General features: G+C 43.9%; 2 protein-coding genes across 3 annotated transcripts in view; one reads left to right on the top strand and one right to left on the bottom strand.

Moving 5' to 3' along the window:
- Positions 1 to 946, bottom strand: part of srgap2 (SLIT-ROBO Rho GTPase activating protein 2) — a gene marked incomplete at both ends in the record, with an annotated part of 145,310 nt that extends 144,364 nt beyond the window's left edge. For both annotated transcript variants that reach the window (XM_080727255.1, XM_080727258.1), the window contains one exon: positions 880 to 946. In XM_080727255.1, coding sequence (XP_080583381.1) covers positions 880 to 946 — 67 coding nt within the window. The remainder of the gene's footprint in view (positions 1 to 879) is intronic.
- A 5,742-nt stretch (positions 947 to 6,688) lies between these two features.
- LOC308287397 (protein FAM72A) lies at positions 6,689 to 14,423 on the top strand. The gene is made up of 4 exons (XM_080728549.1): positions 6,689 to 7,285; positions 7,986 to 8,063; positions 9,710 to 9,834; positions 10,772 to 14,423. Exons 1-4 carry the CDS (start codon positions 7,134 to 7,136, stop codon positions 10,864 to 10,866), a joined length of 450 nt encoding a protein of 149 aa, XP_080584675.1. The 5' UTR covers positions 6,689 to 7,133; the 3' UTR covers positions 10,867 to 14,423.
- Positions 14,424 to 16,800: the final 2,377 nt, after the last annotated feature.

Below are 16,800 nucleotides of genomic sequence, written 5' to 3'. Positions count from 1 at the left end.
TTGGTTATCTGACTGATCAGAGAGGGAGGCGGACAGTCGGGACAGACACAACCAGTGGACATGATGATCCCGTCATAATAAATTGACAATTTTATAACAATCGTTGTAACCTTTCTTCATTTAAAGAGAACCGATGGCCACACACGTCACATGGACATGGTAGCGGCGGCACATTGGATGCGGGCTCTTTAATAGCTCGCCACACCAGCAGCGCACACACGCACGCACACACACAGAGAAAAGGGAGAAAACGCCCTACGTTGTTCCACAGGCTGCCTGCATGCATGCATGTCGGATTCAATGCAAACCCTCCGGGTACAACAATCAGCACACACACCTTTAGATTGTACACTTTGTTGTACACACACAGACACACAACACGTAGACGTAATGTCCGCGTATTAAAAAGCAGCCCATTCAATCATTGCTAACACACTACATCAAATCAAAGACACAAAAGTGTAACACTAACACACACTTTTGTGTCTTTGATTTGATGGCCATCTGCGTGTGTGTGTGGTAAAAAGACAGACGCGTTATGATGATGACATAGATCAAGATGTTTAAAACCATTAAAAAATATAAATGTCATCAGTCCCCCGGCTTATGTATAGCAATGGAATGACTGATCAAAAGATAAGACGTTATATGAAACATTATTACGGAATATCCGAGAATTGGAGATAAGATTATGAAAAAGGCTATTATATGGAAACGCATGCATTCATTTCACTCCCAGAGGAGAGAAAACTGTAACAAAGCAATGATCATTATTATGATTATGGCCACATCGCTGACTGTTCAAAACTGCACTCACACACACCTTATTGGTTGTTTTCACGCTAAAAGGCTTAAACAAAAACAAAAAAAGTTATATACCTTTAACTTGGGTCTCATATTCGGCCACTATCTCCTTTTCCTTTCGGAATTTCGCCGGAGACGTCATGATGACTGAGTTTGTAGATCAGATCAAACACTTGATCAGCTAGGAGGGGGGCCCGGGGGAGTGGGGGTCCTCTCGCAGCAACGCAGGATTCGTATGGATCGATCAGTCCAAGGAACGGTGTGATCAGTTAGTGATCAATGGAAGGAGAGAAGCGCGGTCCGATCTGAAACGTTGCAGCTCTCTGCCTGCCTGGTATTGTCTCCTATACAGTCAGTATGTCGCTGGTTGCCTTGTGTTCTGTTCACTCGGGACGCATTGTGAGTTGTGTGGCTCCTCCGTAGCACCTCCTCAACACCTCCTCCTCCTCCTCAAAACCGGTTCGAGTGCAAACAAAGTGATTCATTCCTCCTCTCCGAAAAACAAAACAAAAAACCGCCGGTAAACTTGTCATCGATCGATGGATCGATCGATCAGCAGCAGCAGCACAGCCCGCGGGGAGTGTGTGAGGCGGCGCGATGGACTCCCAAAAGTTAGGCTGAGTCCCTCCTCCTCTCCTCCTCCTCAGACCAGGGTCTCAGTCAGTGAGCTGCCTGCCCTGATGTGCTGCTCTGCTCTCTCTTCTTCCCCCTGGAGGAGTGACACATGAACAGGGTGAAAGAGGAGGATGGTTAGTCGATGCTGCTGCTACTGCTGGCGGACACGAGGAGGCTTGCAGCATGCGTTAGGGCTGGCTGCAAATAGCCGAACGATTATCTTCTCTGATATTCCGATTATTCGGTTGATTACTTTTTCCCGATGAATCGAGTAAGCTAAACTAGTAATTAGTTTCCTGTGTAAATACGCCGAAAATGTTACCAGGATCTCCTTTTAGTTGACCTTGTACCAGTGAACTTAGCTCTGGTCCATCGCGTCTCCTCCCGGAGACGCTCTGACAGACCCGTCGGGAAATGGCTAGACTCGAGATTGTCGGCCCCTCCGAGCGCTCAACATCAGTCAAAATAAACAAAACTGTTTCACTACTCACCAAACCAAAGGTAGTTTTGCATTGTTGAAAGTCTATTCTCCGCGGTGATGAACCCCTCAGCACCCCACCTACTCTGTAAAATACATTATTTTTGGCATGAAATAAAGTGCATCCAACTCGACCGCCGCTTATTTCCGGGTTGTGAACCATTGTATCTGCGGTGGCCGCTAGGTGGCCTGAGGTGTGTGCGTTTTATTTCATGACAAAAATAATGTATTTTACAGAGTAGGTGGGGTGCTGAGAGGTTTACCACCGCGGAGAATAGACTTTCAACAACGCAAAACTACCTTGGTTTGGTGAGTAGTGAAGTAGTTTAGTTTATTTTGACTGATGTTGAGTGCTCGGAGGGGCCGACAATCTCGAGTCTAGCCATTTCCCGACGGATCTGTCAGAGCGTCTCCGGGAGGAGACGCGAGGAAGCTATTCGCAAGCTTGTCTATGAAGGGAGCGCTCGTTTTATGGTTAGATGTCACAGTTATTGTCCACGACGCCCAGTTAGTGTCCACGACATTGCAAGCGGCGCGAAGGCCAGCGGACCTTGGTCCTGCTCTTCGCCAGAGCGGGCCAGGGCCGCGCGGCCGGCGGAGCGCCGCGCGAGTTACGAAGCCGTGGTGAATGCAATCGTTATATTTCGGGCAAGCGCACGATAAACGCCACGATAACCTCCTAACGCATTCTATTCACCTCCTCTGCGCGGTCCAAGTGACTACAATGGAGCGCTCCCTACCTCCGGTTCAGCCAATCACAGGGGGCTCGGCGAGGACCGGAACATGGACAAGCTTGCGTATCGGCCAGACGCGGAGGAGACGCGATGGGCCAGAGCTACAGTGAACTGTAGTCTACTGTCATGAAACTGTACCTTTTCCTTTGCAAACGTATAAATTCTTCAATCAATCAATCAATCGTCTGTTGTTTTAGCTTTGCTTAATTTTGTTTTTGTTTTGTTTGTTATTGTTGTTTAAAAGTGTTTTTTAGCCCTTCACTATGCCAAGCAGGAAGTTATTCTAAGTTAGCATTGGACAAAAGCTTTTTGGGAGGGGCATATTCTAAGCTAGCATTGGACAAAAGCTTTTTGGGAGGGGCATAGTGAAGGGCTAAAGACTCCGCCATAACTTATTTTTATCCTTGTCATGTCACCAGACTTTTAGTGCGGGGCCTTAAAGGGAGCAAATGCTAATTTCGTGCAAATCAGTCTAAAAGCACAACATTTTGCACAGATGTAGCCCAAGGCTTGCTCTAATGATTTAGCTAGGGCGCCCAAGCCGACGACCTTCAGGGTCGCCACAGCGGCCAAATCAAGTTGGGCTCCCATCGACTTTCTATACAGGAGGAAAATACCCAGAAAAAAAAATCTGCTTTAAGTAGGATGTGAGGGGTCTAACTAGGGGTTTGTCATGATTCTGAATCCATTGCAAGCATTTGTTTTGCACCAAAAACTTTCCTTGGGCTAGAAATTGCCCCACAAAATGATGGTTTAGTGATGAAAAGTGATGAGTCATCACTTTTCACAGTTATGTGGGCGTTTTCTGGGTCCATTTATTGCCTAATAGTGCGGGGCGTTAAGAGGAGCTAATTTCGTGCAAATTTGTCTTTAAGCACCAAAATTTGCACAGATGTAGCCCAGGGCATGCTCTAATGATTTAGCTAGGGCCCGTGTTTGCGACCTTCGGGGTTGCCACAGCGGCCAAATCAAGTTGGGCTCCCATCGACTTTCTATACAGAAGGAAAATACCCAGAAAAACATTGGTATCGGGGTTAGGGTTATCACTTTTCATCACTAATCACAGTTTTGTGGGAGTTTTCTGGGGCCTTTTGTAGCCCAAGGAATGTTTTTTAGGCCAAACAGAGGCAGGTGGGGTGGGTCTTTACTTACGCAGCCTGTAAGAACAGCTGAGCCGCACAACATTGGAACTGGCTCTGTTGAATTGAATTGTAGTCCTTGGATAAGTCCCGGAAAAGTCGCTCTGTGATTGGCCAGTAGTCACTTGACTGGCAGCGTTCCCTTGGTTTTTCCAGGAAGTCCAGACTACAACTGTTGCACGTCGCTCCAATGAACTGCAGAGGCGAACGAGGCATCTAGATTTTTATATCTGTGATCTGTGCGCTCTGGTTTAGAAAAAAATAAAAAACAGTGGTTCCGGTGGTTGGTTTCCGGTTGGCGTCACATTTCTTTTGTTCCCCATAATGCAGCTTCTGCTCTGCACCAGAGCAGAGAGAGGAGAGCCTAGAAAGGGAGGGGAGGAGCAGAGGATTTTCCCATCTGTTTGACAAGTAAGGGTGCCTGTGAGGTCAAAACAGCGGTTTGGTTGGTCTCAGAATGTTGTATAAACACAATCCAAAAGAAAAATACTAACTTTGAAGCTAAAGAAATAACCGCACTAGCCTGAGGACAATCCACCGTGTTAGTTATGAGAGGGCCCACAAAATCTAGCAACAGGGGCAGCCGAAATCTAGCAACAGGGGCAGCTATGAAAAAAATCGACTAAAGCAGGTATGAAGGGTTATGATAAAAGACAGATTTAACCCTGGCTATATGTGTTTTGGTCTGTATGCCTCCTTTAACACACCAATGGCGAGTGGCGACCGTCAGGTCAGAGCTTCTAAATACAGCACAAACTTGTCGTCTTTGGCGTTTTTGAGGCGATGCACAGCGGTAATGTGATCCGCCTCTCGCTTGCACAGCGCCTCTCCCCCCAAACAGACGCAGCTGACTGAGCAGTTGTTGATTAGCGTGACTGACAGACGGACATAGCCTCTGCGTTATACTAGTAAGACGCCTCAAGGCGACATGCAACCTCGCCCTAAAGGGTGAGGCCAATTCTTGGCCATCTGGCCAGTGATGTATATCGTACCAGTTACCCATATGGAGACCCCTGGTACCCATATAGGGAGATCCATGTTCTGTATATGGAGATGCTGTGAGAGCCCAAACAAGCTTACTCTGTTAGTCGTTATGTGAAAGTCCTATGATGTCTATGACATTTGACATCATACCCTTTATGTCCATACATGGAGATCCCTGTCTGTAGAACCAGCCACACAGTCACAGATATGGGCTGTCTTGGCCATATATGGATTCTGTTAGTGTGGTATGTGGCCGATGTGGCATCCATATATGGGCATTCCCATATGAAGTCCTGTTAGATATGGGCTTAATATTGATGACATCAGGGAACTCCATATATGGGCATAAAAGGGATTCTGTAAGTGTGACATCACAGTGAAGAGCGTGATGTCAGAGCGGCAAACCCATTCTGAGTGGTTCCCGGTTCCCCTGACATCACAGTAATGTCAGAGCATGATGTCAGGGGAGAGTATTTTTTGGAGTCCAAGTTTATCAAAAATGCAACTCGGTTAAGCACCGATGTTCCGACCAGTTTAACATTCACCATGTTAACATTCACCAGCGTCGGCAGGTTAGCACTTCACCATGGTGGTTCACATTCACCAGCGTTAGTTTTACTGAGGTTAGGGTTAGGGTTAAGGTTAGTTCTCCGTCCCCCAGACTTTCGTCACCTCTGCTCAGCCACAAGCTTCGGTCTGGCTTACAAGGTGCATTTTTGATTCACTCCTGAACGACCTGCAAAACACACTCTCCATGATGTCAGAGCGACAAACCCATAGCCTGTGATGTCACAGTGATGTATCAAGGGAACCACAGTGTCAGGTGTGACTGACAGAGATACGGAAAGATGTACCGGTTTTCATAGTTAACTGCGACCTACGGTCGCTGTGTCGGAACTAAATGCTTCCAGACGGTCGCAATTACAGTGCAGAGGAGAAAGAAAAGCTAAATGAGCAGCAGACCTGCAGTTTTCTGGGAGTTATAGGGTGCGTTCGGAAACCCGCACCGAGTGTGTGCTCGGTGTAGTGAGTGCAGTGGGCGTGACGTTGGAGAGTGCGTTCAGTGTGGCTTATTTACGAACGACCAGTTTTAACAGGGAGCTGTGTGCTTTTTCACTCTGAACTCTGAAGGCAAACTTTCTGAAAAGCAGCAGTTGCTAAGTATGCTAACGTAACATTGACATTGAAAGGAGATGTAATTCATAGCATTGGCATACCTGCTGTTAGTTTACACGTTAATATGTGTGAAACTATCAAGGCCAAACGACCAATTAAGCTACAAATGCTGCATTTTGCGGTAATTTCCTCCATTCTTCTCAGCTGAGAAGCGTTCGAGACATGGCTATGAAAACCAACCAATCAGAACACCGAACCACCGCACCACACCGCCTAACCCCATCTTCTGAGTAGGGTTGGTGAGTGCGTGCACTCAACACACCAGTGCGCCGCGCACTGGATTTCCGAACGACAACGCACCAAGTGCACCGAATAAACGAACGACAACATGGCACACCAGTGCGTTCAGTGCGCATTTCCGAACGCGCATATATGGTCTTACTTGCGCTCTATTTTGTCGCCTGCTCCTTCTCCCTCGTGAGCTCCTAAAAATGTCATGCAGTTACAGTATGGCTACGCCAGGATAGTATTGATACTTTTACTTCAGTAAACCATTTGAGTACTTTTTCCACCACTGTATATATCTATGGTTCGTCGACCGTGGTCACTCACTGGTCAAATGATATGACCAGCCAATCGTAGCTATGTGTGCGACGAGGTCGGTCCAATAAGCGTTGGCCTGTCTCGACGCGGCGTCCAATCGGAGCCGCGGAGGGGAGGGCGCTGGGAGATTGTTTCAGGAAGTGTTTTTTAAACACCAGGAAGTTGTATAAACAACAGAGAGCTGACAGACAGCTGGACGACGTTAGCCCGTTAGCTTCAAGCCGAGTCTGAATAATAACACCTGGAGCAGAAAGAAAGGGAGCAGGGCGAACAGAAAACAGACTCGCTAAATGACTAAACCAAGGAAAAAGATAATATATTTTATTTATTGTGTTGTACCCGGGATTTTAGACGACGTGGGTTCATCTTGAACGTTGAATTTTATAATCCACAAACAGCAGCCAGTTGTTGCTTCCTCTCACCAGTAAAAAAAAGAAAAAACTAGCACGCTAGCACAGTTTTAGCTAATGCTTAACCGTTAAGTTATTACATCTAATATTACTTTTTGTTCCGAATTGAATTGGCTGCAGCGAGGCAAACACGTCGCCATTATTGCTGCCTCCCGAGTCCGTAGCTCGTATTTAGCGGCACGTTTAGCTGGAAGAGGCTCACAACAAACACACACAGAGAGAGAGAGAGGAGCAGAGCAGAGGACAGATCATGTCTACGTCCAACGCTAATTTCAAAAACAAGTGTGTGACTCAGGTGAACTGTATCTTCTGCGACAGCGTGCTCTGCACCCGAGGGATGAAGGCTGTGCTTCTGGCAGACACAGAGATCGAGCTGTTCTCCACCGACATTCCACCCAACAGGTAAAAGATCAAGGGGTCTTCAACAGGGGGGTCTGGGGACACCTTGTTGAGCGGTGGGGTTGTCGGTGGGAGAGGGTGAGCTAGCTAACTGTAGTGTGTGTGTGTGTGTGTGTGTGTGTGTGTGTGTGTGTGTGTGGGGGGGGGGGGGGGGGTGTATTTGTATTGTAATGTAATGTTTAACCCTCTCTGAAGTGAGATGCTGCCTCTCAAAGGGCTATCCTCAATAAATTATGAGGAGAACGTTAGCCCCCCCAAAAGATGGCAGATCTACAGCTTGTATCTATCTTGAGCTTGTAGATCAGCTATTTTTGGCTAAAGAGGTTTCGTGTAGAGGGGGGAAAAAGACTCGAGAAAATAGTGAGGGTTCAAGTGGTTAAATGTCTCTGTGAAAATACACATTAACATGAATCCACCACAACACTGATGATAGTGCTGTCAAACAAGTATCTGTGAGATGTATGGAAAAGGTTGAATCTGCAGCACAGCTTTAATATGTAGTGGGGGGGGGGGGGTTCCACTTCCTGCTTTGTCTCTCTCTCAGCTAAGCGGTCCGTGGCCTGAAAATCATTGAATCTACAGAGTAAAAAATGTTGTACACATGTACATTTGTTACACTCTCAGAGTTACAAAATTGACAGATTAACACTGGTGTTTTTGTTTTTAATTCTTATTATATTATTGACACATTTTCTACCTCTAGGACTGTTGACTTTGTGGCCAGCTGCTACTCCACAGAAAGCTGCAGATGCAAGCTGAGAGACATCGCCTGTTTGAAGTGGTATGTATCCTATGTGTGGAGAAGAAGCCCTCAGGGCTTTGTCTGGTCAGACCATCTGCTTCTGCAAGATGCTCTGACCAAACATCAAGACAATCCGGGCTAAGCGCAATGCACACAGATGTTTCAGTGTGGTGGTAGTAGAGTGCTATTTCATTGTTGTTGTTGTTGCAATTATTACTATATTAATATCAGTTTGCTTATTTATTTCTATGGTTGCTTCAGAAAAGTGTTTTTTTAGATTGACTGAATACTTTATTAGCAGATCGCATTGGAAAAGCACAGGCCAGTACAGTTCAGATACAAGGTGTACTATTAAATAGGATTGAAACCCAAGAAAGCACTGTGGCTTGTTTACGTCATTGGGGTCCTTTTGTACTCATTTCATTGAGACATTAAATGACAGAAAGGTTGTATTGTTGAGTTTGCTTTTGTATTCTCAAGCTTTTGTTATTGTAAACACAGGGAGGAAAAAAAACCAAAACATGTTAGATAATAGTTGAGTTGGCACTTTTAACAGGTGCTCACTGCTCACTATAAAAGGCTGACAATGTTTTTTTTCTTCTTTTCATTGTTCTCTCTCTCTCTGTGTCTGTCTGTCTCTCTCTCTCTCTCTCTCTCTCTCTCTCTCTCTCTCTCTCTCTCTCTCTCTCCCCCTCCCTCTCTCCATCACTCAGTGTTTTGCTGCTGTAATGTTGTTGGCTATCACGTTGTCGTGCCCCCCCCCCACACACACACCATTGGTGGAATGTTCTTTGAGCGGCATGCACGCAAACCAACCAACTTTCAGCATTTAGACTGGGGATTCATTAACTTTTGGAGTTTGCATCTTGTGGCAGATACGAAAATAGTCAAGTGTGTGTGGAAATAACAGGATACAGTAAGTGAGCTCTGAGCTAACTGAAACAGCCTGGTGACTCGAGGGAGTTTAACAAACACAAAACACAAAAATAGCAGATCTCCGTGCCGTGCTATGAGCTTGTATATATCTGCTATTTTTGAATAAATCACACAAATGCTTTCCCGGTTTTCAGGTGCTTAGGGGTTGGCGATATGGTGATAAATATCATTGAGACGATGTCTCCATTATATGCCTTTTCAGAGATATTGTATATATCGTGATACAACAATAAAAAAATCTTGTTGAATTGTTAATACAGAGATTCATTGCAGAATTTAATTTAAAGTAAACCTGCATTTTGGTCTAAATCAGTAGTTCTCAAACTTGAGAATGTCAAGTTCTCCCCTTAACTCTGACAGTATACAAATGAAACCAAATGGACCCGTAAGGGTTGTATACTGTCAAAGTTACATACTTGTAAGGGTCAATTTAGACCTCCCAAAAGGAACCCAGAGAGTCCCTGGACCCACTGGTCTAAATGGTCTGTTACTCCTTTTTCCTTTAGTTTTTGTTTCCTTATAGATGGTTGTACTGTTAAGTAACTTGAAAAATAACCATAAAAACCAACATGAAAAAGAAGCGTGATAAGATCGGGTATCGTGATAAAGCTTGGAAAAATATCGTGATATTGTGTTTATCCATATCGACCACCCCTACAGGTGCTCACTATAAAATGCTGACATGTTTTTTTGTTTTCATTGTCTGTCTCTCTCTTTCTCTCTCTCTCTCTCTCTCTCTCTCCCCCCAGTGGTAACGTGGTGGGCTACCACGTGGTGGCTCCCTGTAAACCCTGCCTGCTGTCCTGTAACAATGGCCACTTCTGGATGTTCAATAGCGACGCAGTGTCCACTCTGAACAGACTGGACGCCACAGGTCAGTAAAAACACTGCCGTTTTGTTCTCATGTGTCATCATTCAAGTATTTACAGTACGGCTAAGCCTCACCTACTGTATATATCGGTTTGGCAATTTTTATGACCTATTTTTTTTTGTTTTTACATTCAAACTGAATACATAGGCAGTAGGATCCTGAGCCATGTAGGCCTGCCAAATTATTACATAATTGCAATTAGGCCTATTTCAAATTAACTGCAATTATCTTTTGCAATGGAAGCCTAAAAATAATTTTCTTCATTATGTTGCAAGGTTCAATGACAGAAACGCTATTAAATCGTTAATCGCAATTATTTGAGCGTCAAGTAAAATGTCATATTGCAAATAATAAATACTGTGAAGTGTGAATAAAAGTAGTGTGATCGCCTCAGCGAACCCACAATAAATAGTGGTAATAACAGTAGAGCTTCATTTATTCACACTGATTCATAAATCGCACATTTGGACTCGGCCGTATAAACATTCTCAGCGTTAGACTTTATCTTTGCTTCAGTCCATGGGTCTTCAACAGGGTGTCCGGGACCTCAGAGTTAATACAGGGGGTCCTCCAAATCTTTGAGGGATAGACGTTTTTTCCTCCTTTTTTCAGCTTCTGAGAACTTTAGCCAAAAATAGCAGATTAGATCGGCTATTTTCGGCAAAGAGCTTTCGTGTGGAGGGGAAAAAGAGCAGACTAAGTACAGAGTGAAAGGTCAAGTTTATTAAGTATTGAGGGTTCAAGTGGTTAAATATCTGAAAAGACAAATTGACATGAATCCAAAATAAACTGTGCTGTCAAACAATGAAACTATATGGAAACTATGAACAGGTTGTGGGGGTCCCCGCTTCATCTCTCTCTCAGCTAAGGGGTCCTTGGCCTGAAAACGTTGAAGACCCCTGCTTTAGTCCATGGTTGACGTTCTACCATTTGTTTGCAGGCCTGAACCTGTTGCTGTGGGGAGACCTGCCCGAGTTGGACGACAGCGAGAACGAGGAGTCGGAGAGCCCTTCAGAGGAGGAATGCATTAGGTAGAGAGACACTGACAGACACATCACCTGAGAGAGAGAGAGGGAGAGGAGGAACTAGAGAGCAGACAAACCCTTAAACTGAAGCAGAGCAGAAGATGAGAGGAAAGAAGAGAGGCCTTAATCTATGACCATGCCTTTCCAATCACTTGTCACATACTGTACCGTTTTCTCTCCTGTTATTTCTGTGGGTAATCATAGGACTCTTAGTGCATTCTGCTGCATTCAACCGTTTGAGTATTTGCTAAACTCTTTGAGTCGTTCGATCGGCTTGTGAGCTGCGTTGAGCGTAGGCAGGCATACAAGCACACAGACTTCTGAGGGCTGGATCATAGACGGTTCCATATCTTTTATGTTTGTCACAACAACCCCTTTTTGATTTGAGTGAAAGCTGGATGACAGACGTATGAGAGGTTCCTCGGTAATATATATGTATTTTAGAATGACAAGTCACGACGGCAGTCCTGTTTGGATTTGATGAATTCAGTGTTTACATTAAGTATAGAGTTCACTAATCTTTTCTCCTCAACAGCAGTAATACATCAGAATATTGAATACGCTGCAAACTCATTGAAGACGGTCTTCGAGGCTTATATCTTCACTGTGCGATTGAGTGCTAACTGAACAATTGTGTGCTTTTTCAATCCTTTGTATTAGAGAAATGGCACAAAAACAGACTCTACCTACAGATTGCTTGCTTTTTAGAGCGTATCTAACACTTAGTAAATGGCAGGCTGTAGTTCTGCCAAAGCTGCATTCTGACATGCTTATCCAATATCCAGTGTCTGTTACAAATCTATGTCACAGCATGTCTTTGACACATGGTAGGAACTGGCCCTCGGTTTTATGTGGTGACTGTGTTCGTACCAGTGCACAGAGAAGTCATTTTAAAACCCCTGATTTGTTTTTTGCAAAGTGCCCATAGCATCAAAGTATTCATAACTCACTCTAGTAATTGGCACAGGGCTAAAATCCAAATGAATGACATTGCAATTTTGGCAACGGCTAAAAACCCATCATTCTTCTTCAGTCCAAATCATTCTTTAGATTTATAAATGCGGGGTCCTAAATGGATTAAATGTTATGTATTCTCTTTCCGCTGCACAGCTCCTTTACAGTTCTGGTAACAGCCTAATTGTAGCATCTCTATGAAATCACAGACACTGTAAAATATCAAGGGCTAATTTAACTCGGGATTGTGTACAAATGTAACCAAATGGCCTTGGTTGTACTGCTTCACCCAGCAGATGACTGCTCAGATGACTCATATGAGTGCATGGTGGGGGTGGTGGGGGGGCTGTTAAGTGTCTGGACAGACTGGCTGAGCCCAGGGTCAAACCTGTGACCTTCCAGGTCCCAGGTGACCCATCTGCCCACTCGGCTTCGGCCACCCCTACATTTGTACACTCTGTGAGTTAAATTGACTCTGATTAAGTCGATTTTACTGTACAGTAGTTTTAGTTGATGTCATGCTTTCTTTTCGAATGGGTTCCAAAGTACAACTGGGTTGGGGTCAAACGTTGTGCCCCAGGCTCCTGAAGTGGTGCAGTGAAATATCCAGGTTAACCTTTAACCTCCGATCAGTGCACAGCGTTGGCCTTGTTTGTGTGGTTACTGATGAAGAGTCATTGCTGACTAGGGATGGGACGATATGACATTTTCATATCACGATTATTGTGACAAAAGAAATTGCGATTTACGATATTATCGCGATAATCAAAATCCATTATCCTGGGGTGGAACATTTGCCAAAAGATAGCAGATCTACAAGCTCACAGATCGGCTATTTTTTGGCAAAGACATTTGATAGGGAATGAAAAAAAAAAGACTGTATCAAGTACCCTTTACCAATTATAGAGGGTTTAAGTGGTACCGGATATGCAGCTCGGCAAATAAAAGGTGAATTGATCCCAGTGCATGACGGAGGACGATATCACGATGAATTAAATCTCCATGATACGATTATCGTGAGTGTTTTTTATCATGATAAACGATAATATCGTGTATCGTCCCATCCCTATTGCTGACCTATGGATGTCACAACCTCTCAGCCAAGCGACTTTGGCTGAGAAGATCCCCCCCTTCCCCTTTACAGGGGGCTCAGAACACAAGTCAAGGCGACAGATGGGAGGGCGATGGCTTGGTATAGATTTTTTTGCAGCACAATCCTTCGTCATGTCCTCATTTTATTTATCATGTACTGTCCGTGCTTTTTATGTCTTCAGAAAGCATTTATAGCCCCAGAAAGGAAATGTTCAACCTATAATTTATATTTAGCAAAAGTTGCTGAAGAGACTTAGCTAGAATGTCACACTTGTTAGAAGGATAACAGAAGTAGGCCTTCCACCTCAAATACTCTTCTAAGGACGGCTATACTGCAGCTTATACAGTAGTTGTGGAAGAATCTGCTTTGTGGAAAGGAAGCTAAAACAAAGCTAAAAAGGTGTGCTCAGTGGAGCACAGATCTCCACCAGTAGGCATGCCCCGCCTCTGGCCCCCTACCTCCTTAAATTGTTGTGTGTGTGTGTGGTGCATGTGATCATAACATTGTTATGGCACTGTGCACATGTATGAAAAAGGCACAGGGCAACGGGTGGGGGGTAAGGCTATGTTAACAGATGCTGACTGTTAATGCCATGTGTCCTGGACCAGACAGGGGACAGCAGGGACACACATTAGGGTGGGAATGTGAATGTCAGCGTGAGTCATCATACGTGATTCAAATTTAGGACTGATCCGATGATGCATTACTAAGGCCCATCCCTCAAACTTTGGAAGCCACTTATAGCCAATTGATATGGAATGTCTGAAAAGGCAATGCCTATATGGGGAGTTGTGCCGCATGAACCAAGGAAAGCGGGGCAAAGAAGACATTTTGAGGGTACAAACTATGGCTCAAGACTTATAGGCCAGTATGTAGGCTGGTGCAGGGAGTGACTTCATTGGCCTACTGCCATGTGCTCAAGAAATGTGGCACTGATTGGTCTAGTACTTTGCAACATTAATTCCAGACATGCAGATAGACAGGGGTGGAAACATAATCCCCGGGCCTTTGGTCTGGCAGAGATAAAAAAAAAAAAAAAGAAATCCTTTACTGTCTTTGATAACCTTCAGTTGTGAATTAGAACTGATCGTCGGAAAGACTTGCACACCAAATACAAAATCTGTCTTATCTTTATGGTCAAGTTCCATTTCATGATAACGTGTGTGTATATATAGTATCTATCTTATCTATCACTTAAGGACACGGTTTAAGAAATCGATCTGCTAGGTATTTATAAAATTCACATACCAAATATGTATAACCACTTAGAATCCTTTGTTTACAATGTTTGTTTACAAATACAATGTTTTGTAATGTGCTGTAGTGAATTTTTGCTTTTTTCTCATATATTTAACATTTCATTTGTGTTGTAGTGCTTTGATTATAAATTTAAAAAAGGTTTTATTTGTACAGTCTTACCTCATGAAGGTAACACTTGCGAGCTTCCTCTGGCTAGGACAATATAGTGAGATAATCGCAAAGAGTATTTAAATGGATAGGAAATTGTGAATATAATAATTAACCTGCTGAAAATGTATATTTTGAAATTGCACTGAAACTGCATTGGTAGATTGAACAAAACGTTCTTTTTTTATGCTTGTTAAATGAATAAACATTGTTTTCCCAAAATATCTATCGATGGACTTGCAATTGTTTTTTGTTTTTTTTAACAAGAAGAATTATAAAGTATAGACATTCCCAGGACAAAGTCCAGCACATTTTCGAATCATAGAGACTGTAATAACTAGTAAGATGCCTCAGGGCAACAAGCGACCTTGCCCTAAAGGGCGAGGTCGTGGGCCGTGGCACGTCTTGGCCATCTGGCCAGTGATATATATTGGACCAGTTACCCATACTGTATATGGAGACCCCTGCCTTTGGGCATAGTGTAGTTCCCCTGACATCACAGTGATGTCAGAGCAGCAAACCCTTTCTGTTAGAGTGGTTCCCCTGATATTACAGTGACTAGAAGTTTCGCAAAAGTCTAGAGTTCAGGCGGCCTTCACCGCCATGTTGCGGCAGTGTGGTGTGTGTAATGGCCAAATATGGGTAGTTCTTTTTTGAGAAAAAAAAGTTTTTTGAGAAAAAAAAGTTTTTTGAGAAAAAAAAGTTTTTTGAGAAAACATTTTTTTGGAAAAAAAAAACGCGCGCGCGCGCGCGCGCACACACACATACACACCCCTCTGTTGTAATTCGATACTCTACTCTGCTCAGCTCCTCTCCCCCCTCCCTCCCCCCCTCCCTCTATGTTCTGGCTCGTTGACCTGAATAACCCCTGGCCTCTGACCCTGGCTGCAGCTGCACAGTGAGTGGGGTCCTATAGCAGCCAAAAGAGCTGGCTAAAATGTGCCTGAATAATTTTGTTTTATATTACTGTACGCAATGTAAGTACATAGCATGGTGGCAAATGTGCCTATAACGTTGCCAGAGTAGTATGTGTACCAAGTGTGGAGCCTCTAGGATAACTGGTTTGCTGGGAATAGGGAACATACCATTTGGCACTCCATGTTGGCACTCCATGGACCCCTTCACCAATACTATATGTAAGATGTCAGAGCGGCAAACCCATAGACCGTAAAATAGTGTATACGTCCAGACAGCAGGGAGACCAAATAGAACTGGGGTGGTTGTAGAAGTTATATTGTAATAACATATTGTACTGTACCACAGATTGGACAAAATTGCATTTCATTCATTAAAATAAAGTTACAAAGTGCTGCTTTAATTTAACACAGGAGATTGTACTAATGGATCGTGAACCCGCAGGGATCAATAAGGGTTTTTGCAGACTTGTATTCCAAATATAATTATGGACACAACATATTAAGACTGTTCTTTGTCATCATCTCTCAGCTCACCTCAGTAACTTGAATTTATCAGATGGAGACCACCGCCCACCAAATTAGCAGCAGCGTCTGATATTGAATCCGGCCTTTTTTAAAGGATTACAGTACGTGTCTCTGAAATAACATCATCTAGTCTCTGGTGCACAGCGCTGTATGCTGCTGTGTTTACTTTCCAGCAGATACACAAAGTATTGTGTGTCTGGGGCTCTGGAAAAAAGTTGCGATTAAAGGAGTCTTGTATGCTTTCTGCAGATGATGTCACTGCTTTGCAAATGCTGCCAACTGTGTGTGTGTGTGTGCGTGCGTGCATGCATGCATGTGTGTGTCACATGTAATTGTGCTTAGATGCAGTTCACTGAGTGGCATCATATCACTATGTCATTATGTGGTACAGAAAGATACAGACGTGCTACTGGTCTGGAAGTAATGACACTGCAGTCCCTCTAGAATACATAGCCTCTGGGCTGTGTCCAGGCTGACGTGTGTATGTGTGTGTGTGTGTGTGTATACAGTACACTCAAGGTTACTGTTTGTCATTAATATCACTTATCTAAATTGCTCTTTTGGCAAGAGCAGAGCCTGCAGACTTCTGGCTCAGATATTCTAATTTGTGTGTGTGTGTGTGTGTGTGTGTGTGTGTGTGTGTGTGTGTGTGTGTGTGTGTGTGTGTGTGTGTGTGTGTGTGTGTGTGTGTGTGTGTGTGTGTGTGTGTGTGTGTGTGTGTGTGTGTGTGTGAGTGAGTGAGTGAGTGAGTGAAGTTGGTGACATTTTCACTTGGGTCCAGTTTGTATATCATCGCTGTCTGGCAGACACTTCCTTTATCCATATTTAAACTTTGTGGGATTTCTTCGTACAGCATCACACAAAAGCATCAAAAGTAGCATATCTACCAGCTCTTGCTTTTAGAAATTGTGACTGTTTGGCCAAAACCTCTTAACTCCATTTTTGAGGTTTTTGATTTTTTTGGCATGAATCAGGACTATTGAACACCCTTAACAGCTGAGTGTTGGTTAAAATAATATTGAACCAATGGAAAGTAGTAAAAAGTGCT

The sequence above is a fragment of the Nannobrachium achirus genome (genome assembly GCF_963921795.1).
Source record: "Nannobrachium achirus genome assembly, chromosome: 6".
NCBI lineage: Eukaryota > Metazoa > Chordata > Actinopteri > Myctophiformes > Myctophidae > Nannobrachium > Nannobrachium achirus.
This window is presented reverse-complemented; position numbering and strand designations above follow the sequence as displayed.

Excerpts from the sequence above, each read along its gene's own strand:
- LOC308287397 (XM_080728549.1), top strand. The coding sequence starts at position 7,134 with ATGTCTACGTCCAACGCTAATTTCAAAAACAAGTGTGTGACTCAGGTG. Across the intron at positions 7,286-7,985 it reads ACCGACATTCCACCCAACAG|GACTGTTGACTTTGTGGCCA; the intron begins GTAAAAGATCAA and ends TTCTACCTCTAG. Across the intron at positions 9,835-10,771 it reads GAACAGACTGGACGCCACAG|GCCTGAACCTGTTGCTGTGG; the intron begins GTCAGTAAAAAC and ends ATTTGTTTGCAG.